This window comes from Zootoca vivipara, chromosome 4 (genome assembly GCF_965207765.1).
Source record: "Zootoca vivipara chromosome 4, rZooViv2.hap1.1, whole genome shotgun sequence".
Classification (NCBI taxonomy): domain Eukaryota; kingdom Metazoa; phylum Chordata; class Lepidosauria; order Squamata; family Lacertidae; genus Zootoca; species Zootoca vivipara.
The window spans coordinates 84,211,807-84,236,077 of record NC_142587.1 but is presented as its reverse complement, the minus strand read 5'-3'; the positions used below and the strand labels follow the sequence as shown (position 1 = coordinate 84,236,077).

The 24,271-nt window shown below is 43.6% G+C and overlaps 1 protein-coding gene across 1 annotated transcript; it reads right to left on the bottom strand.

The window, feature by feature from the left end:
• Positions 1-8,078: 8,078 nt before the first annotated feature.
• On the bottom strand, positions 8,079-10,259 carry LOC118085564 (disintegrin and metalloproteinase domain-containing protein 20-like). The gene has a single exon (XM_035116365.2). It carries the CDS (start codon positions 10,233-10,235, stop codon positions 8,079-8,081), a length of 2,157 nt encoding a protein of 718 aa, XP_034972256.2. The 5' UTR covers positions 10,236-10,259.
• Between the last annotated feature and the right edge of the window lie 14,012 nt (positions 10,260-24,271).

Here is a 24,271-nt window from a genome sequence, read left to right as displayed (position 1 = left end):
CCGTTGCTTGGTCCCAGCTCCTGCCAACCTAGCAGTTCAAAAGCACATCAAAATGCAAGTAGATAAATAGGAACCGCTATAGCGGGAAGGTAAACGGTGTTTCCATGTGCTGCTCTGGTTTGCCAGAAGCGGCTTTGTCATGCTGGCCACATGACCTGGAAGCTGTACGCCGGCTCCCTCGGCCAATAATGTGAGATGAGCGCGCAACCCCAGAGTCGGTCACGACTGGACCTAATGGTCAGGGGTCCCTTTACCTTTACCTTTAGCTATTGCCTCCTTCTCCCCTTGCCTTTTTAAAGTGACTTTGCCATCACAGACAGATGCCAACTCAACTCAACATTGGTGACAGAAGTGGTGGTAATCTAAGGCTTCTCGGGACTTTTCTTACCTCTCAATGCTATAGCTCACTTACTGCTCATGTTGTTACAGTAAAAGACACAGATACGGTAAAAGATGTAGAACTCAGCCTTGGCCCAAGTGATATGCCAGTGTTCAAAAGTATGTTCAATTAACACAAAGGCAGGACAAATGATCTACCTCTGCAGTGTAAACACACACACACACACAACACTGCTGTTCCATTCACCTCCCTACTTCTGAAATACAATGTTCTGAAGCATGGGGTCTTTTGTACTTTTCAGAGTCCCCTTTGCATTTAGGTTTGCAATTAACAGCTGGTTTCCCATGTAGTTGATGCCCATCCATGTCGCTTAAAGGTAAAGTTAAAGGGACCCCTGACCATTAGGTCCAGTCGTGACCGACTCTGGGGTTGCGGCACTCATCTTGCGTTATTGGCCAAGGGAGCCGGCGTACAACTTCCAGGTCATGTGGCCAGCATGACTAAGCCGCTTCTAGCGAACCAGAGCAGCACACGGAAACGCCATTTACCTTCCCGCTGCAAGTACTTATCTACGTGCACATTGACGTGCTTTCGAACCACTAGGTTGGCAGGAGCGGGGACTGAGCAACGGGAGCTCACCCCGTCGCAGGGATTCAAACCGCCGACCTTCTGATCGGCAAGCCCTAGGCTCTGTGGAATAGCTGTCACTAAGCACTCATGTATTACTACTGTATTTGCACTTGTGTAAAACAACATAAGTAATAACTTGTTCTCTTCCTCAGCTATCGCCTATCATTGAAGATGCCCTCGAGCCTTATTAGCTAACAAAAGTAGAGACCAAAAAAGAATCATTTCCAGCATTAATGAGCAAGCACCATATGGGAAATTATTAATTGAGGAGCTCAATTCAGCATCATAAAGTACCTGTATAGAAACGAGCAGGGCTCCCTTTCACTCCATAAAAGCTAACTTTCTCCCAAAAAGATTATCACATGCATTACCTTATCTCTGCCTAATGAAGGCAGTTTCATTGCTGCATTAGTGGGATATTATATGGAGGGAAGCCTCCTCTCTAGCAAATATCCAAGCATGATGTAATGTGCCAAGATTAACATTATCTACAGCTCGGGGTGTGTGTGAGAGGTGTGTCTAGAAATTCACATGACAGCTGTTGCACTTCGGAGCATTTGTGCTACTTTGTATAATCAGGGGAAAGCTTCAAGTTTATCTTTCATAGTTTGTTGTTGTTTAGTCGTTTAGTCGTGTCCGACTCTTCGTGACTCCATGGACCAGAGCACGCCAGGCACTCCTGTCTTGCACTGCCTCCCGCAGTTTGGTCAAACTCGTGTTCGTAGCTTCAAGAAAACTGTCCAACCATCTCGTCCTCTGTCGTCCCCTTCTCCTAGTGCCCTCCATCTTTCCCAACATCAGGGTCTTTCCCAGGGAGTCTTCTCTTCTCATGAGGTGGCCAAAGTATTGCAGCCTCAGCTTCAGGATCTGTCCTTCCAGTGAGCACTCAGGACTGATTTCCTTCAGAATGGATAGGTTTGATCTTCTTGCAGTCCATGGGACTCTCAAGAGTCTCCTCCAGCACCATAATTCAAAAGCATCAATTCTTCGGCGATCAGCCTTCTTTATGGTCCAGCTCTCACTTCCATACATCACTACTGGGAAAACCATAGCTTTAACTATACGGACCTTTGTCGGCAAGGTGATGTCTCTGCTTTTTAAGATGCTGTCTAGGTTTGTCATTGCTTTTCTCCCAAGAAAGGTTACTGGCACAAAAACAGCCCAGAAGCCAAAGGAGAACGTGGTTACACTTGCAGTTGGTGGGGGCAGATTCTTTGCTTTTTGTATGTCCCTGCTCTCCTTGTAAGAGGACCTAGAAGCTTCTAGTGGCTCAGTTGGTTAGAGCATGGTGCTGATAGCAGCAAGGTGGTGGGTTCATCCCCATATGGGCCAGATGCATATTCTTTCATTGTGGGAGGGTTGGACTAGCTGACATAGGGAACCTGCAGCTCTCTAGCTGTTGCTGGATTACAACCCCTGTAATTCCTGATGCCAGGTCGGGACTGGGAAAGGTGTCTGTGTGAGACCCGAAAACCAGGGATTTTTCTTTTCCAGCAGGAACTCACCAGAACTCAGTTCTGGCACCTCTCGGGTGCTCATCGTTGCCATTCTAAGAGTAAGATAGAGGCACCTGGGAAGCCTGCAAAAGTGTAGACTGCTGGTGAGATAATTTGTTGAATGAAAGATGAAAGAACCCCCCCCCACACACACACACACAAAACAAACCTTGGCCACAAAAACAAAACCCAATATGCTAAAAATAAGTGTGCTCTTTTGTATTCTTTTCTCTAAATCTGCTTTGAGCTGGAATAGCAAATACTTGTTGGTTTCTAAAATGAGCCATCCAAGCCAGGAATTTTGTAGTTGTCGGCAAGCAGGTGTTGGATTTGGCTCTGGGGAAAGTGAACTTAGCTCCCTGCCATGGAATCATAGCATGATGGGGCAAGTTATTTTCCAAGAATGGGGCAAGTTATTGTCTCTAGCCTTCACACACATTCTGAAATTTAAATTATCTCCTTTCTCCAGCTTTTTTCTTTTTACAGTTAGTGTCACTCTGTTTCTTTGAGAGAGGTAAACACCAAAAACAGGCATGCTTTGAGTAAACACAGTCAAAATGAGGCAACAATCCCACAGTAGGACCTGTTAACAAGACAAACTAGAATCTTAACTAGAATTTATTTTTGTTTGTTTGTTTGTTTGTTTGTTTGTTTGTTTGTTTGAAGAATTGGTGCCACACTTGAGCTCTCAGGCTCTGCCTTTGAATCTCAGGGTATGGAGGCTGAGGTAGTAAAATTGTCAGATAGCAGAGTGGGTAGGCCAGGTTCTGACTACAGGAGCAATGCCACAAGCTTAACAGGCAAACAGATATACCAGAGAGAACTTCTGGCTCAGTCTGCTTCTTGATATATTAGTTTTCTGCTTTCTTTCTTCTTCTTGCAAATCTCCCTGCTTGAAGTCTGCTGCAGTGGCACAGGCTGTAAACCTTTGCCTTAAATTTAATCAGATCATTGGTCCATAGCTACTGGATGGCAGTAACTTTTGGGAGTTTCAAGCAATGGACTTTCAAAGTCCTACCAGGCATGCAAAACAGTGAGTTTTCATCATCCAGTGAGCATCTGGTGTTAGCCTCAACTGGGAGGGAGAGAGTACTTGACTAGGCTGGTTTTTACTCTTATCTAGGGTTGTGCAATTACCCTGCCCCACCCTACCTGTGTGATATCATCTTACTGAGGCTCCTGGAGATTTTCATTGACATAGGATAGGGCTTTTCAAATATGGCTCAAGTTTTGCTATGGAGGGTGGCACTGTGGTCTAAACCACTGAGCCTAGGGCTTGCCAATCAGAAGGTTGGCAGTTTGAATCCCCGTGACGGGGTGAGCTCCCGTTACTCAGTCCCAGCTCCTGCCAACCTAGCAGTTCGAAAACACGTCAATGTGCAAGTCGATAAATATTTGCAGCGGGAAGGTAAATGGTGTTTCCGTGTGCTGCGCTGGTTCACTAGAAGCGGCTTTGTCATTCTGGCCACATAACCTGGAAGCTGCACGCTGGCTCCCTCAGCCAGTAAAGCGAGATGAGCGCCGCAACCCCAGAGTCATCTGTGACTGGACCTAAAGGTCAGGGGTCCCTTTACCTTTACCTTTTAAATTACTGGCAGCTGAGAGATGTGCAAAACCCAGCTTTGCAAATGGTGTATGTATGCACTCGTTTATTTTCTGGGTTATATTCTAGATCTTCTTAGCTTAACATTCTGTTCCCAATAACAATTAAAACAGGCATAGGCAAACTCGGCCCTCCAGATGTTTTGGGACTACAACTCCCATCATCCCTGGCTAACAGGACCAGTGATCAGGGATGATGGGAGTTGTAGTCCCAAAACATCTGGAGGGCCGAGTTTGCCTATGCCTGAATTAAAAAGTGGAAGGAGGCCTTCAGGTGCAGGGAAGTAAGTTTGCTGATGGAGTCAGAGGCTTCCTTCACTCTTTCCATCACCCCTTCAGCAGCTCAAGAATATAGCCACCCCTCCCAGTTTTGTGCCATCTGCATATTGGATGAGCATCCCCTCAGATCTTTCATTCAAGTCATTTATAAAGACGTGCAAAACTGAAAACTGAAAAGCTCCCAGTTGTGCATTGCCAGCCACGTCTCAAGCTGCCCCACGCGTGATATATGGCAACAGGTGTGGGGCAGGTGGCCATGATTTGGGGGAAATGACCTGATAGGCCACATCTGAACTCCCGGAGGGCCAACTCTGGCCTGTGGGTTGGAGGCTCCCCACCCTGTTGTAGCTGGTTTACCAGCCAAACTTAGTTAAAGGAGCTCTAGGTCAATCAGGCCGCCTGAGATCCCAGTGGCAGAAGTGGGTAAACTGTCTTCTCCATAATCCAAGGCTGCTAGACATGTCCAGTCCTCATTGGGCTGCTTCTGAGAACACTGTTCCTGCTTTTGGGCGGAAATGCACTTCTGGTGGCAGAAAGTGAGGAGGAATTAAAGAACCTTTTAATGAGGGTGAAAGAGGAGAGCGCAAAATATGGTCTGAAGCTCAACATAAAAAAAACCAAGATCATGGCCACTGGTCCCATCACCTCCTGGCAAATAGAAGGGGAAGAAATGGAGGCAGTGAGAGACTTTACTTTCTTGGGCTCCTTGATCATTGCAGATGGTGACAGCAGTCATGAAATTAAAAGACGCCTGCTTCTTGGGAGAAAAGCAATGACAAACCTAGACAGCATCTTAAAAAGCAGAGATGTATGGAAGTGAGAGCTGGACCATCAAGAAGGCTGATCACCGAAGAATTGATGCTTTTGAATTATGGTGCTGGAGGAGACTCTTGAGAGTCCCATGGACTGCAAGAAGATCAAACCTATCCATTCTGAAGGAAATCAGCCCTGAGTGCTCACTGGAAGGACAGATCGTGAAGCTGAGGCTCCAATACTTTGGCCACCTCATGAGAAGAGAAGAATCCTTGGAAAAGACCCTGATGTTGGGAAAGATTGAGGGCACTAGGAGAAGGGGACAACAGAGGACGAGATGGTTGGACAGTGTTCTCGAAGCTACGAACATGAGTTTGACCAAACTGCGGGAGGCCGTGCAAGACAGGAGTGCCTGGCGTGCTATGGTCCATGGGGTCACGAAGAGTCGGACACGACTAAACGACTAAACAACAACAAGCATTTCTGAAGTCCATGGGACTTCACTGAGCACACTGATACCTTCACCCCACCAATTGTTTCGTCCTGCCTCTGCTTTGGATACAGTCCTGTTGGGACTCACCACTTAAGTTTACTATTAGTAGTAGTTGTAAAGCTAAAAGAGAGTTGAGCCTCTTTCTAATCTTCCCCAATAAGCTAGCTTCCTTTAGATGTTTCAGCTGATCAAATCCACCTTGGAATTTGTCTAACAGGTGAAAAATCAGTGGTAGCTCTAATTAAAACCATGAGTGACTTCATCCTGACAAACCATTTCACAGGCAGTTGAAACGAGCACTGATACGACTGAAAACGCCATGGCAACTTCAAGTGAATTTATTTTTGTTTGGCCGGGGGGGGGGGAATGTATTTGGCACGAGCGTAGTTTTGCACACGGACTATCAGAGGATAGTTCAAAGTATTGTTTGATGCAAAGTCATTTTTTTAAAAAAGTAAACGGAGCATTTACCGATTTAACTTCCCTGATACAGGACAGCAGTGTTAGGTACCTTCATAGCTAATTATACCTACCATTTCTACATGCCCCTTGAGGGAATTAATTACAGTGATATTCAGAAGTGAAGTTTACCTGCTTTGAATATGAAAAGATCTCAGTTCGGTTCACACAAGTTCTGCGTGGTAGGTACACACACTGCACTGAATATTCTACTAACAACTCTCTAAAGGAATAATTAATTCAGCATATGCTGACCTGGAGCATTATCTTTCCTGTATTCTTCCCCAAAAACACAGAATTCTCCATAGAATGCTACATAGAGACTACGTTATTAAGGACTGACATTTAAGCTCCTAAGCTTTCAAGTTAACGTATTAAGAAGGGCTTGCTTCTCAGAGTAAGAAAATCTAGAACTTGCAAAAGGAATACAATAACCTTTCGTGTTAACCTTGATAAGCGTTCAGTCTACCTGCAAAAAATGTTCATCCCTGGAATGGAAAAATAAATCTTAAGATATTCACTGTGTTCTAGGGAAGCAGGGTTTTTTTTTTAATGATTCAAGACTGAACAGGCTGGGACACACGCAACACAATTTGGTAACTGGAATAAATGATGCAAATTATAAATGTTTCCATTAATGTATTTAATCTGCATTTTCATTATTTTGAACCTGTAATAGCAAAACTACCGTACAATGAGTCAGACCTGTCATCTATCCAAACCAATAACGTGCAATACGGCAAAGGATCTCAAGGGACACAGGTCACTTTCCGACTGTCAGTATTTTGCAAGTGGGATTGTGCAATTAAACTGGACTAAAAAGCACTCTTGCTCTGACATTCAAATTTGTTTTTTAAATGGATTTTCTTTAGTGATTAGAGGAGTGACGGGGAAATGCAGAACCTCGGCAGAAACAAATCAAGATGAATGCTCAATAAGCAGGTCGTCTGGAGGATCCCTCCGGCTCTCTGGGATCTCAGTGGCTCTCCTAGCCATTCTGCTACCTGAGAACCTTTTGACTGGAGTCACAGAAATACATTCATCCTGGGCCTTCTTGCATAAAAAAGGGCTCTGTCACAGAACTATGGCTCTTCCTGTCCTAACTAGGTAAGAGAAGTTAAAAACTCTCAGAGGCATGTGAAATATTTCAGAAAGGGGATCTAGCATTATCAGAGAACACCCTTACCTGCTAGTTTTATCGAAAAGGTGTTTTGGCTTCTCTAAAAAGAAGATCTTCTAACCATGTAGTATTCCTTTTTAAAGACAGATTCCCACCCACTGACCACCTTCCAATGGCTAAAAGGACATGATTCTGTGTTAAAGCACAGAGATGCTCTAAATATATGAAAATACTTTCCCCTTGTGGATAAATCAAAGATTATCCTGTGTGATAAATTTGATCAACAAGGTGCTAAACAAAAATAAAACTTAAATGAAAAGATTACACCCTCAAATATGTTACATAACATTCACCATAATTTCCATTATAGCTTTTTGAAATATTATGTGTTGGTGGTTTTGTAATATTTTTGATAAACTGTCTCATTTCAACATTTACATTTGCGTCGACATAATTATCAGTACAATTCTTGCAATGGCTTTCTAGACTTGATGTGAATTCACTTTACAAACATACCAATATTGCATTTCAATGTCATTAGAGGATTGGGTTGTGATTCTATCCCAGTACACTCAAGGTTACTTTGGGAGAAAATCTGAGATATTCAAAATACCACTGGTTCCATGCATTTCTGTAGCATGCTATCCTCCTGTATGATAACACTTGATTCCACTGGAAAGATTTCTCCCACTGAACATAGGATAGGACTTCTGTCTTGAACAACAAAGAGACTCTCAACATACTGTGAAAGTATTGCCAAAGATTTTCATATGTGAATATTTCCCTTTGAGATGAACTGAACCAATGCTTACAGAGTCAAATATATGTTATATATAGTGCTCATAATACCCATCATAACCTTTTTAAACTTTCTGCATTGTTCGCTTCTGTGATCTGGAGTGGTTTTCATTCCTCTGTTGATTCTGATGGAGAGATTCTTAAACTCATTCTTCTAACCTTGTTGCTTAGCACAAACCTGTAATATGCACCCAGGCCGACACCAGCAGTCACCATGCAAAGAACCAACACACTAACTACAATGACACCATTCCGTTTTTTTGAAGTTGGCCCACTGTCAATGCTGCCCCCAGATCCTTTCTCTCGACAGTCAGGAGGGGCCCAGCCATAAAAACAATGGCAGTGTTTGTAGTTGTTGCATATTCCCCTATTATGGCACTTTGTGGCATTACAATCATATTGCAAGAGGGAAACGTTCTTGCATTCATTACTAATACACATCATGCCAGAGCCACAAGGTGTACCGTCTTCCACTGCTCCAATATCAGCTACCTCCATTCCACTGTGGTAGTCTGTAGCCCAGCAGTTACTTTTGCCAACAGTGGTTTGAATGATGGTTTGGTGTTCCTCCAAATTAGGTAACTTGTGGATATTACTACACTGCATTCGGCCACATAGAATATTTTCAGCATTGCATTTCTTAAAAATACCATGTTCAAGGCCACAGTTGCCAAAACGATCACCTCGAGCATTCAGTCCTCTGAAACAATCCTCTGAAGCTCGTACGGTTTTCTTGCCAAATATCTTTTTGCACTGCCCATTGGGAGTAGTACAACGGCCATGATAGCAATAGACTCCATCACCGCAAGGGGCACCATCTTGTACATAAGCATCTTCCGGACACTCGCCTGAAGTCCCATTGCAAAACTCAGGCAGGTCACAGGTGCTAATACTCTTTCTGCAAATGGATCCAGGGGGACGGTACTTGCACCAGGAACAGCACGGTCCAGAAGAACATTTGGCAAATGGGCGCAACGTGCAATCTGGCCTACAACATCGATCCAATTTACACTGCGCAGCTGAACCACAGTCGCATTGCTCTCCTTCTTCTACTACTTTGTTCCCACAGTATTTGAGTTTATACATTTGATCAGGGTCTGGCGGAATCAACAAGCAAGGTGAGTCTTTTAGATTGAAATACTTATGGTAACTGCAGTTGCTGAACTTATCAGTCCGTGAGTACAAAGCAGACATAATGCAGGCACTTCGGTCACATTTACAGTCTGATTCATCATGTCTCATACCAAGATTATGTCCAAATTCATGGGCAAAAAGTACAGAAAAATCAAACAAATTGAAATTTCTTGATACTTCAACACCAGTAGCCCTGTTTTTACAAATTTGTCCTAAATTTGCTCGTCCAAGAGTCCTTCCGTATGATCTATATACAATTAAGTGAGCAGCATCATTCTTTAGATGGTTAAGTAGAATGTCGTGTCTCCATTCAGTAAAAGCTCTAAGTGTGCTTCCTATGGTTTCACCAATATGTATGAGGTTCTTTTCTGACCATATCTCCAGTCCTGCTATAGACACTTCAACTAAAAATGGCTCAAAAAATGAATTTACCGTATGGATGGTCTCGATAAGTTTCATAGCAATATAAGTTTCATTTCTATTAAACTTAACATATCGTTCATGCTCCACCACAAATGCCACTTCTGCATGTCTCTTGTGTGGCCGCCAGAGTTCTGCTGGAGCACTTTTGACAGCCACATGCTCTGCGTCCTGGATCATGGCCTCTTGACGCCTTTGCTCTTCCTCCGTCAACCCACACCTCATGTGCACGGCACCCTCCACTGTTTCCAGCCGATACACCACATGTTGAAAGGTAGCAGATGGCTGGACAGGTTCAATTTGATATGTCTCATTGTTAAGTTGTAACAGGCCCCTGAGTCCCTCTGAGCAAGTGCTGAGAGTGACTGAAGAGAGAGGCTTGTCCTCTATGAAGCCACTGTAGAAACAATCATCCCTGATGTAATGATAGTCAACCTGTAGGTCCCCTTCCTTATTGTATGTGAAGATGGGGAAGTCCTTAGGGATCGTGCCCCTCTTCCGCCTGAGGTGCACCACCTGGCCCTTCCCCTCAATCTGTAGCAGGTAGCTGACATCCTGAGTTTCCTGTAGTCCATACCTGAAGCTCAGTTTCCTTGGGATGGTCACCTCATAAGATGCATACCTAAAGCCCTGAGGTGGTGTCTGGCCACCAGTCTCATTCAGAAGATTCCTCAAGAGCATAATGAGCAGCCATACCAGGCTGCCACTCATTTTCCCAGAAAGAGGAAAGAATCTCTTGAAGCACCGCCTCTGGCATCTCATCCCTGAAAGGGAAGCCCCAAAGAGTTGTGAACAAGTTAGTAGATAGATGGGAAGAAGGCTATATGTGAATTAGAAGAGGAGGGAGATATGTTGCCTAGCAACTGCCAGTGTGCTCCGTCTGTGGAATGGGGGTGGAGCTTGGAGGATCAAAGATGGAACAGAATGGTAGAGGAAGAGCAGGGAAGAGAAGGTCCCTAAGAAATTTCTGCCTGAGAGGGTTGCAGGAAGAAGAGCAAAAAAGTGGGGGGGGGAGCCCACTTATTTGGGTATCAGTCAGTGGACATGAGGCCACTTCATACTACAGTGGACCGGTTATAATCTTCAGTTGTCAGATATGGAATATGAAAAGTACTTTCTGCGGCAATTCAATTAGCATTTAAATGTATGCAAAATATAGAAACTGGCTTAAAGATAAAGAATCACGTGGAAGGGGAGCAAGAGGATGTTGAAATTGTCCATCAACAATGAGCAATGTATGAGCAGACACACACAGGTCACAGTCTTTCTTGCTATGACGTACTGCCTTTCTATATAAATTATGGCCACTATTTCTACATTTACCTATAAATGAACAAATGCCAGTTTTATGCAAATCTTTGCCACCTCGCATTTCCCTTTTCGGTGATGCGTTTTCTCATTTTTAGCGATGTAAATGTGGCCACACCACACCTAATACTGGAGATGAGATGGTCTGCATATATTTAGAGTGGAAGGGCAGGGCCTGAACATCATGGGGCCCAATCAGGATAAAGTGGTACCAATTCTAGCTTTTAGCTTTGCCTGCTACCTTCACCATCTGGAAGGTATGTTAGACTTCCTGTGACCGTTTCCCTATCTTACATGGTTCAGGAGAATGAACCAAAAGAAAACATTGCCCTTTACGGAACCTCAATTGATAGATCAAGGCTATAATCACCAGAACAAGCCTCTGGGATGTGCGGCAGTTAATGGTGGTTGGCCAACAATGTAGCAAACACAGAAAACAAGAAAAAGATAGTGAAAGATATAAAAGACTAAAGCTGAAAGAGAAGCCTGGGTAACCGGCTGTTTTTAAAATTCATAAGGAATCAGGAAGGAGAAAGGAATAATTTTAGGATTAAAGTGGAACAGATGGGGTGGAATTTTGATAGTGGTGGAAGGCCTGTAGTTATTTTAGATGGACTGAAAATAATGTCAGATAAATCATATGGTAGTCCTGGTTAGTGAGATAATGGAATGTTTTAACAGACTTCTCGTAGTGCCTCTAAAGCCCATTAGGGTCAGGACAAAGTTATTCCCCCTTATTTCCTGGTTTTCCTTACTTTAGCAACCTTTCCCCTTCATTAGGGACGGTCTCAACTGAAAAATGACACCCAGATCCAGTAACTACTCTCCACACATGAAGGGGATGAAGAACCTGCATGCACAGAATTCCTGTGCCATACATGGAACATGCATGTACCAGGTACATACACTGGTCTGCCTTTTTTCAAATTGGACAAAGCACTCTATGTAATCAGTGCAATTTTGAATTTCAACCCAGTCATTTTGAGGTTTCTTATAAAGTTCCAGGCCCCTGAACCTATATGTCCACATTAGCAGGCAAGGTGCAGTCCAAAGAGCATCAAAAAAGTTATTACATTGTTTTGTATGAATCAAGATAGCACATCAAATCCCACACTTGGCAAGGGAGCAGAGCGATCCATGGCTATCTTGTTGTCAGGTAGCTTGCTCAAATATTTTCTATGACCCCCCCATCCCAACCTGACCTGCTTAAGCGTGCCATTTTACTTCAGATTACTTTCTGGGTTTAAATACAATTGGGCCACAAATATGCCAGAATGCAGAGCCGTGCTTACTTATTTGAACTACAGGCTATACTGTTATGAGTTCGTGGGTGCCAGACGCCCCTAAATTCCTGGACTCTAATCAAGCCTTGGGAAGGTAAACTGGATGCCAGACTCCTAATCCCTGCACCCAGTTTCCTGTGTTCAGGAAATTGCCTGGAAGATGAGCCATTAAGAGACCAAATGAAAAGTGATGGTCCATTAAGAAAGCATAGGCCCATCTCTCAACTCATTTAGAAGAATAAAAGCCAGAGTTTAGCATTTAGAGTAGGCTCTGATGTGGGGGGGGGGGTTCAGACTGGAAAAGGCAGAGAGAGTGCACAACATTTGATTTCTGCTTAAATCCAAAGCTATGGGAGAAACAATACACTTTTGGAGTGTTGATACTGTGAATCCCTCCATCATGGGCTCAGGTTGTATATATGTGTAAATCTATATACTGTATATATATATAAATGTAAACTGGGCATGTGGGTTACTATCCACTTTTCTCCGAAACCGCTTCACCGATTCCGTTCAAATTTGAACACAACGTCCAAAGCGAATGTCTGAAGGCTCTTATAAGGGTTTCAAAGACAGCTGCCACACCTCCACCAGGTGAAACCCCCCAAAAACCCTGTTCCAGAACTCACCACTCAGCCAAAAGTGCATGCTGGGAAAAGAACCAGGTTGCAAACCACCGCCCTCTAGTGGCAGCTACACTGGTACTGCACCTATAGAACATTCCCTCTCAACAGCACCAAAGCCTTTACAGACTAGGCCGAATGGAGGTACTGACTTGCCTGGGTGGGGGTTGGGGGGAGGAGGGGACGGGATAGGTCAGGACACAGTGGGACTAGTCACAGGGATGACCCAGGGTGGGGGGGGAGGGGGAGTGATACGTCATGGGAGGGGACAGGTTGGTGGGAATCACAGGGAAAAGCCAGGGGGTGGGGGGAGGGGGCAGGATACGTCACGGATTGACACAGGGTGGTGGCAGTCACAAGGATTAGTCACAGCAACACGTGGCAGGGCCAGCTAGTAAACTATATATCATAACGACACCACAATCTCTGCTGTGCCCTATTTCCTAAAGGAGTCATCGGTGAGCACCTGGAACTCCCCGGATTTTACACAGATTGAGGTGTTGTGTATAAGGTCCCCGTTCCCCTTTATATTCCACACAAAACTTTTTCCTGCCTTATACATCTCCAGAACTGTATTTACCACTGAATAGAACATTCCAAGCTAAGCAGTCGTCACCTGACATTTTATTACTCATCTAAGAGTCTGTCAATTCAAACAAAGAGCTCACAGAGCCACTCACTGCATGAGAGAGAGAGAAAACGCACAATTTTGTCGGTATCAAGTGAACATACTTTCTTGCAAAAGTGCATGTAGGATCACGCTATAAAATGCGACCTCATCATGACTCTTCACAATAAAATACGGACATACTGGAAGTTTTGTTGTCTTCTGTTCATCCGATAGAGTTGGTCCAATAGTGGTTTCAGTTCACTAGCTCTTTGTCCTGAAGGACCAACATGGATCCTAAACCTTTGGTGTTATTCAGAGAATGGTTAAGGGACTCAAACTTCCTTTTCCCTTGAATAATACAAGACTGTGATAATTTGACAGCCACACAAAGTGTGGATCCCACTTAAAACAGCAGGGGATACCCACAGATATTTGCATACCTGCTAAGTTGCTGTCGGAGAAATAAGGGACCGGGCGGAAGTAGCAGACCGGAAGTAGCGCTGCCGCCATTTTGGAACTGGGTGGAGCATGCTCAGAAGTGACTTTTGATGCTGCTTTGCCCAGTTCCAAAATGGCCGCCGTGCCAGAAGTCACACTGCAGCCATTTTGGAACTGGGCAGACCAGCATCAAAAGTCACTTCTGAGCATGCTCCGCCCAGTTCCAAAACGGCCACCGCGCCAGAATAAACCGGGGGAAACAAAAAAATCCGTTTTTTCAGCTAGGAACAGCTGGAAAAACAGGGATTTCCAGGGGAATACAGGAGACTTGGCAGCTATGTATTTGAGAGTAGGAATGTGCCCTTTTGCATTTAGCCAATTGTCTTTGGTAAATTGCCTTAATTGAGAGATTCATATATGTTTGTTTGTTTGTTTGTTTGTTTGTTTGTTTTAGGGAGCCTTCATGCTGAAACTATTTTGCAAGGCTCATCTGTTTCCATATGAGCTCCAGTTGACAAAAGGTTGATAAATGGATTATTTCCTGAAATATACTGATGGATGTTGTCAGACCTATTAAATGTGGTAACTTTTCTGCTGTCGCTCCATTCCTCTGAAGTTTCCAGCTTGTCGGGAGACAAAATGCCACCACGGCCTCATACACAGCCAGCCACCACCACTGCCTCATTCATGGTGCTACACACCCTCCGTGATGATGGTGGGGAGGTGGTGACACAGCTGTGGGTGATGTTGGCATCTGTGTGGGGTGTTGTGGACTCAGTGGATGGGGGAAGTGTATTCCACTCTGGAGGGGATAAGGAAAGCACAGAAGGATGTTATGGGTGGCTTCCTAGCAGTCATGCAATTCCTTTCTCTTAAGGACACATCAAAAATGGATCCTGGGCAGAATTACAAAGCATTTCTAAATAGAAGTCTGCTTATCTATTCATCTATGTACATCAGTGTGTGTGGTGGTTTATGGAGGTCTCTGCCTCCAAGGAAGAGTGGGGGGGCGGGGATTCAACCAACCAACCAATCAGTCAATAAAAACAGACACCACTCAGGACAACTAGATCATGGAACTAATATGGCCATCTGTCATAGATGCTTTAGCTGAGATTCCTGCATTGCAGGGAGTTGGACTAGACGACCCCTGGGGTCCCTTCCAACTCAAAGATTCTATGATTCTATGATTCAAAGTGCTGCAAGGGTACGGCAGTTGAATGTGGGGCTATTGTAGCGGCATGACTCATGGGTGCTTTCTCCTGGAATGCAGTGACATGCTTTGAGTGTAGTATTCTTTTGTAGGGTAAACCAAATCTTTTCAATCTTCACTAAAAATAATAATAATAATAATAAAAATGTGGCCTTCAGTCCACACACCAGTGTTGAGATGGTGATATAAGAAAAACATTATGAAAATGATTTTTATTTTATTTTTTGGAATCAGGGGTGTAGGAAGATAGGGGCGGTGGGGGCGGCGCGCCCCGAGTGACATGATCCCAGGGGCACTATCATCGCTGCCCGCCCCAAAATGTGCACCACGTCACTGCGCACGGCATGCCCTGCCCCAAAATGTGTGCCACGCCCCATGCCGCCTCCAGAACGCACGTCACATCACTGGGGGCAGCACGCCTGCTCTCTGTCCCTGGTGGCGGAGCATGAAGCTCCACCGCTGGTTGGAATCTTCCATCTCCCAGTGCCATTTGTATTTTAGGGAGTGCAGTTCAAGACAGCGGCGGAGCTTCATGCTCCCCCACTGGGGGCAGAGAGCAGGCACGCTGCCCCCAGTGACGTTACGCACATTCTGGGGACAGGGCGCTCTGTGCATTTTGGGGGTGGGGCGCGCCATGCGCAATGACGTGGCGCGCGATTTGGGGCTGGGTGCACCGCGTTTTGGGGCTGGGCGCATGTTTTGGGGGCAGGGTGGGCAGTGGTGATGGTGCCCCTGGGATCGCGTTGCTCGGGGCGATCCGCCCGCCCCCCCTATCTTCCTACACCCCTGGTTCAAGAGCAATTTTAAAGGAAAATTGTGTCCAGTTGGCAGGAGATGATAGATATAGTTATTTAGTTATTTAGTTATTTAGTTATTTAGTTATTTAGTTAGTTAGTTAGTTAGTTAGATATAGATAGATAGATAGATAGATAGATAGATAGATAGATGATAGATAGATAGATGATAAATATTGCAGAATAGGGATAATGAGGCATCTAAACATGTACACCAAGTGTAATGTAGTGTTTGTAATGTTCATTTTAAGGACATGAACTGTGACCCATAGACTTAATCGGAGAACTGTCCATCTTTCTAAGACCCAACAGATTTCCCTCCTATTTACTTCCCAGTTTTAATTTGACCATGATTTCTACTTGATTAAAGACTAACCAGAGTCCTAAATATTTGATGACTTTTTATTGCAATCCAAACTCCCACAGTAATAATCTGTGCTGGGGGGGGGCAGCCAGGGGAAATGTCTTGGACCACTGGACTTGGACCATTTTGTCTTGCATTCTGATAGATTCTTGGATTAAAACCACCTTTTTTGAGACTGACTTTTCTGTTTTGTGCTGCAATAACAGTGTTTAACATAATGGGGCTTTAATGTGGAGAGTCATATTTTGAGAAGTGTTGCTTGCACCTTCGTGCCTGGTTTTCCTTGTGTTACCTTATGACCCAGACTAAGGGCTTTGTAGAAATTAAAATTAAAAGAAGGAACAGAGGACAATGGGGTTCACTGTTGAGTAGGCATAATTAGGGCTGCACTGCTAATTAGTTCCACAAATTCTTTAGGAAGGTGCCTGCTTTCTTTAGGATGCAGTGTGATGCAATTACAGTGGTGCCTCGCTAGACGAATTTAATTCGTCCCGCGAGTCGCTTCGTATAGCGAAAAATTCATTTTGCGAAGCAGCTCCCATAGGAACGCATTGAAGTGCGGTTTCCCATAGGGTGCCTCGCAAGGCGGAAAAAAATTCATCTTGTGAGGCACCCTATGGGACGAAAAAAATTCGCCTTGCGAAGTGTGCCATAGGAAACTTTGTCTTGCGAGTCTCCATTGAAATTGCAAAACGCATTCGCCTTGCAAAAAATTCGTCTTGCAGGGCATTCGTCTTGCGAGGTACCACTGTAGATGCAAGGGATTGTAGAGGACTGTACTGAAATGCCTTCTCTGCATCCAATGAGAACACTGCTGGTGGCAAATGTGGCAAATGTTGTTGTGGCCAGTAGTTGTGTAGGTGGTGGGTTGAATTATTGTGGTGGTGTTGTTGCTTATCTAGACTGCACTGGGATGGGGCAGGGTGGCAGTGAGGGAAAGACCACACAGGTTCACCGGTTGGAGGGCTGGATTGCATTAAGATCTTCTTCTGGGTAATATCTGTGATGTGGCAATATCGGAGAGGGTTTCTCTGGAGTTGCTCCCCACCTTTGGAATGCCCTGCCCAGAGAAGAATTGTTGGCATCAGGGCTGGCCCATCCATTGGGCAGGGTGTGGAAGCTGCCTTTTGCGTATTGTTGATTTTTTTATTTATGATTTTCAGGTTTATACATTTCACCAATTTTACAATCATTTTAGCATTTCGAAACTTGACTTCCTTCCCCCTCTTTCTGCGGTTCCTAAAAAAATATTTTTAATATCTTCTGCATATCTAGATTAACTTAATTTGTTCATTTATTCATCTACTTTAAGTATATGCTCTAATGAAACTGCAGGTTATTGCAGTAATCCTGCCAATGTTATTACAATTTATCTGTAAATATTCAATAAACCATTTCCATTCTTTTATAAAATATTTGTTATCTTGATTCCTTATTCTTCCCGTAAGTTTCGCCATTTCTGCATATTCCATAAGTTTTTGCATCCATTCTTCCTTTGCTGGGACTTCTGCTTCTTTCCATTTTGGGGCAAGTAACATTCTTGCTGCAGTAGTAGCATATATACCCCACTCACACAAAAAAACAATTATCACTACAGCCAACCAAAGACAACCAACCACACCCTAAGCCACCCCAACTTCTCTCACCACCAAGAAAATACAAGTGAATAGTAACGTTATACAAGTAACGTTGACACAACCCCTCACACACACAAAGTGGAATAATAAAAGCATAACCACCCCACCCCACTTGCCACTCCCTCTCTCCCCCCCCTTTTCTTTCTTCTTCTTCTTCTTCTTCTTCTTCTTCTTCTTCTTCTTCTTCTTCTTCTTCTTCTTCTTCTTCTTCTTCTTCTTCTTCTTAATTGTTTAAACCAATTCATAAACCAAGAACTTATACATTGACCACTAATAATGAGACCTATGTTGTAGATATTTTCCCCACATTTATTATGCCATTTTTGTGATATACAAATGACCTGAGAAAACTTGGTGTACTTGTTTGCATAACATTATTCTTGTTTTATAAAACCCAATTTAAATAAATAAGTTTCTATACAGTTTAGGTAGTTTTGTCCCTATTATTCCCAAAAGAAAAACTTCTGGGTTTTGTTTTGTTTTGTTTTTACAACTGTTATTTTAAACATCATTTTCAATTCATTATATATCATTTCCCAGTGAGCTCTAACCTTACTAGAAGACCACTACATATGATGAAAAGAATAAACAATAAAACACCACTCATATTATGTGTTGTGTCAAAACATCACATTATACTTAATTACTTAGGTATAAATTGTACTAAATGCTTACATTTTGTGTAATTAATAAAATTATGCCTTATGCAATATTATACATTGTACATGTACACCATATTATATCATGCTAAAAATATGCTTTTATGCATTACACAAAACGTCTAAGGAAGTCCTTATTTGTCTCTTGTTTGGGGAATTTAGAGTGATTGTTCATTGTTGTTTTGATGGTACCGTGTTTCTCATATTATAAGACACGTCTTATATTTATTTTTTCCTCAAAAAAACACACTATGGCTTATTTTCAAGGGATGTCTTATTTTTTTCCTCCTCCTCCTGCCGCGGCCGGCATTGCTGCTGCTCCTATCACTATGGCTTATTTACGGGGTATGGCTTATATTCCTTGAATGCTTAAAAATCCTGCTATGGCTTATTTTATGGGGATGCCTTAAAATATGAGAAACAGGGTAGCATCGCGTCTTTTCTCTCCAATAACTATCCTAGATGCTCTAGTAAGCTCCTTCACTGCACGTTCAACCATTTGCGAATGGCACTTGAATTTTGGAATTGTTAATGGAGTGGTCACAATATTTAACAGTTCATTGTTTGTCATGTTCCTGATTATTGGTGGCTCATATATGTCTCTGTTTCTGACCATTTTATCATTTGTTCCATACAGCCGGCAGATACGACAGGCACTAGTGAGCCACCAGCAATGGCTGCATGGGCCAATTCTGAGCAGCTGTAAGTCACTGCTGAATTCTCCAGAGATGAGTGCAGATGTAACTTGCCACAAATACTTTTTGTCAGTAGATAGATTTTTTCCAAACTACTTATGGCATTTCTGGGATCGAATCTGATCGTGCAAAGCATTTATATTCAACAACTGGCAAATCAGTGACACTGGGCAGTAATTTCCCAATATGCCCTGAAAAGGTGTTAGCCCCAGATGTGGGTCCATCTAGTTCAATGATGAGATGTTGTAGAGGCAGTTCATGATCAGGAAGGAGGCAAATATTCCATGCAATGGCCGACCAATGTCTATTTCAATAAGATGGTTAATTCCTCCCGGGGCACCTATGTTTGTGTTTGTCCCATCAAAGCAACTGCTGCAAGTAGACTCACTCTAGGTCTTTTTCTCTGAGAAATGAGATAAGAGAATTTGCAGTAGATTTCACCTTGCTATCAACCGGTGTAACATGACCACCAATGTAATTTCCATCAGGCAATGAAACAATTGAAATATGCTCCTCTGTTAAATTTTATTAATTACACAAAATGTAAGCATTTAGTACAATTTATACCTAAGTAATTAAGTATAATGTGATGTTTTGACGCAACACATAATATGAGTGGTGTTTTATTGTTTATTGTTTATGTTTACTTGTTTAGTACACCGTTTGCTTAATTGTTCCATATTATTTGTTCAAAACCATTGGTTTTTCATGTGAATTATCAACATGTTTTATCTTAAATAAATAAATATTGCAGAAAATAATAGTATGCAACTATTATTGCTCTACATAAAACCTAAAATTTATGTTTATTAGTTCACAATTTAACATACTGAGAATAAATGAGTCAGATTCCTATGTTTTCATCACTTGTAGTGAGGCAAAACTTCAATCTGTAGGAGCAGGGTCTAAATATTAACCAATTTGTCCCAAATCTGATATTTGACTATGTTTATACCATACGCCTGATATAAGATCAAGGGAGGAAACATTTTTTTAAAAAAAGTTTTTTATGACCCACCCTACTGTACATTCTGGCACCAGCTGCAAACTCAAGAGATTTGCTCAGGGCTTCTCTGCTCATTTACGGCTATGTAATTGGATAGGCTTACGTATCAGACATCTTGCCTGCAACATTGGTGTATATAGGAATTGTGATTGGACTTAGCGTTTTATTGCTCTCATTATCTTATGATAAAGTTTTATTACATTGCATGATGTACCTTTACGCATGCACCCTGCTAAGTGCCGCAGAACTTTTATGACGACGGGTGGGCTTAACAAAATAAGTAATTGCTTTAAATAAATAAATGAAACAAAATTAAAAAAATTCCTTCAGTAGCACCTTAAAGACCAACTAAGTTTTTATTTTGGTATGAGCATGAAAGCTCATACCAAAATAAAAACTTAGTTGGTCTTTAAGGTGCTACTGAAGGAATTTTTTAATTTTGTTTCGACTCAGACCAACACGGCTACCTACCTATAAATGAAACAGTTATGCGAATCTGTGAGGGGCGATCACACTTGGAATCCTTTTATTTATTAGATTTATAGACTGCCCTTCATCACAGGATCTCAGGGCGGTTCACAAGATAAAAATACAAAAGTACAAATAAATAGTTAAAAGAAAAACAGCAAAACAAGAACCCCCCTCCCACATTTTAAAAGCTGTGTAGAATATTAATATTGAGAGCACAAGGAGAAGGGGACAACAGAGGACGAGATGGTTGGACAGTGTTCTCGAAGCTACGAACATGAGTTTGACCAAGCTGCGGGAGGCAGTGGAAGACAGGAGTGCCTGGCGTGCTCTGGTCCATGGGGTCACGAAGAGTCGGACACGACTAAACGACTAAACAACAGAATATTAATAAGCCAAAAAGCCTGGTTGAAAAGAAATGTTTTTGCCTCACGCCTAAAGACATATAATGAAGGTGCCATGTGTTAGGGGCGCCGACATTGAGAGGGGGCTGCCACAACACCACCTGGCTCCTGGGCTCCTGGGCTGCCAGGCAGAAGCTGGGATGCACAAAGTAAAGATCTCGCTTGTCCCAGCTGCCGCCCAGCTCCTGGGCTGCTGGGCTGCTGTGCAGAGGCTGGGACTGGGGCACGCGGAATGGACCCAGTGGTGGGGTATAGCAGCCCCCTCCATATTGGGTGGACACTGCCCCCTGCCCAAAAATATTGGGAGAACTGAAGCCCGCTCAGCCCCCTATACCCAGCGCACCTGCTCCCTGCTCTCCATACCTGCTAAAAAGAGGCAGGAAAAGACAACCCAAATGTTCGAGGGGCTGGAGCAACTCCCACTTCAATGATAGAGTCACAATATTTGCAGCTTTTTAGTTTGGGGAAAAGGCGAGTAAGTGGTGGAATGATAGAGGTGCGTGAAATTACACATGATGCGGAAAAGTGGATGGAGAGGTGAGGAATTTCTTTTTCCCCTCTCATTAATTCTAGAATCAGGGCTCATTCAATGTCGAAAGATACAGGACAGGCAAAAGGAACTATTTCTTCATACGGTGCATAAACTTTGGATCACCACAAGACCTAATGATGGCCACCAACTTGGATGGTTTTAAAAAAAACGGAATAGGCAAAATGATGGAAGATAAGCCCATTAATGTCTATGAGAGACGACGTGCCTCTGCGTACCGGTTTTGGGGATCCCAAGCGGGAGAATGCTGCTGTGCTCATTTCCTACTCGTGTGTTTTCCTTAGATGTCTGGCTGGCCACTGTAGGAACAGCAAGCTGGACCAGAAGAGCTTTTGATCCAGTAGTAGGGCTTTCCTTATGGGAAGGAAGAGGTTTTGCGATAGTGCTTGACAAATGAATTGATAGCCAAGGTGAAATCTGAACCAGGGACTTTCTTGCTCATAGTTCATACCATGCTCCTCTATACCAGACCATCCCTCTAGCCTAGCTTACTATTTTAGTCCTGTCCAGGAACTGACCTTAGCCGCAAGGAAAATATGTTCCCCTCTTTAATTTCATCTCTCCTGGGTGCAAGAATTTACTCCCAATTATTTACAATTCCTGTACAACCCACAAGAAAGAAGGGCTTTCATGCTGGCTAGGTTCAACGCTAACCCCTCTAACCTCCTCTGGGGTAGGTTTGCAGGGACGGCAGAAGAAGACAGGATCTGCCCATGTGATGCCCACTTGATTGAAACTCTGGCTCACATGGTTCTTGAATGCGAAATGTACGATGATATCCGTCACCAATACTTGGACCAACTGTGTATTCTAAATTGGAAACCGGAGATAGAGGTTATACACTTCCTATTACAGGGGAGAGATCAGGAGCATACGAGGACTGTAGCTGAATTCCTCTATTTGATCTTTTGCTGCTGAAGTACATTACAGGATCCTGCCCCTGTTGGAGACCCACTAAGATGAAACAGATTGCTGGCCTCCCCTCCCTTTGGCGAGTGTTTGTACTGATGGGTTGGTGACGGGATCGCACTGGACTCTTTTTGGTTTGTTTTGTTTGTCTGTTTGTTTTTAAATGTTTGTAAATGATGCCAATAAAGGTTTGGAATGGAATGGAAAATAGCCCTGTCCAGTCATTCAGCAACAGGTACTGGACATTCATGGTGGTAGTGGTGGAAGCTGGTTCATTTGCACTCCTGAACAGAGAATCTGAACAGCTGCATAGGGAGCCCTGTGCAGACAATCAAATTAACCATGCTTGCTTGTCAGGGGCAGAACGTTTTCTGCACACACGCATTCACACCCACAGATACTGAACAACAGATCAGGGCTTTGATGTTTGAATCATAGACTTTTTAGAGTTGGAAGGAGCTGTCCAACTCATAGCTCAAAGCCGGAATCTGCAGAACTCCTGGCATATGGCTTCTGGAACACCACTAAGGATCAAGAGGCCCATCACCTCCTGAGGCAGCCTGTTCCACTGTTAAGCAGCTTGCAGTATTAGGAAGTTTCTCCTAATGTTTAGCCAAAATCTGCTTCCCTGCAAATTCCACCCATTAAATTGTTCTACCCTCTGGAGCAACAGAAAACAAGTCTGCTCTGTCTTCAGATATCTGAGGAAGACTCACATCATATCACCATTTATTGGCTTTTGGGTTTATTGTCTCTTATCTTTGGAAGGGGAGGGTCTGATGGGTTTAGCTTTCCTACTGTTGAGTTCTTCTTTTCAGATTATTGTAAGACACCTTGCATAGGCATTTTCCGGAAAGGCGGTCCAAAAATAGTTTTAAATGATAGAATAAATCAATCTTCTATTTTCCATGTTAAATGTACCCTGCTCTTTCAGCTGCTCTCCATGGCATGACACCCTGCATAATTTTTGTTGACTTCATCTGAACATGCTCTAGTTGGGCTACAAATCCCATCATCCCACCACCATCAGCATTCAGCAACGATGGAAGTTGTGGTACAGCAACATTTGGAGACCCAGGCTTGGGAGGAGGCTGCTCTAGCTTGTCAATGCCTTTCTCAAAATGTGGCAGTTGGGCCTGGATCCTGAAGGGATGGTTTGCATGTGTGCATGGGCCACAGCCCTACTCAAGCCACTTGTTCTTCAGCTGAGTCCATTCACAGTGATGCGCTTAGGGCAATTATAGACTTTGGATTTAATGATTTTATCCAGGGCTTGCTTTTTCCAGCTGGAGCTCACGGGAGCTCAACTTTGGCACCTCTCAAATGGGTGACATTGTCATTCTAAGAGTACAAAGGAAGCATTCATGGTGAGCTCTGGCACCTCTTTTTCAAACAAAAATAAAGATATGGCACTGGTTTTACCCCTCTCTGAGGGAGTTCTGCCTCAAAAGTGCTGACCGGACTGTACCACTATCCCTTCAAACAAACAAAGGGTTAGTAAAGGAAGCGCAAGGAGGGAGGAGACCCAAGGGGCCTGTCCACACGTGTGTACTGAGGGGGAAACCCATCCATCTGCCTTTTGCGCGTGTGGACTAGAGAACGCCTTCCCCGCACTGAGAGAGGGCGCGTGCACACGAGCGCGCCCTGAGGGGCTGTCACTCCCTCATGAATTTGCGGCAGGGCCATCTCTCTTCTGAACCCATCATCTGTGTGGCGCGCGTTAAGTAACCCATGGCGCCAAAGGCGCTGAGAAGCGCGCGCTCCGCCGCCGCCATCCCCGTTGTGT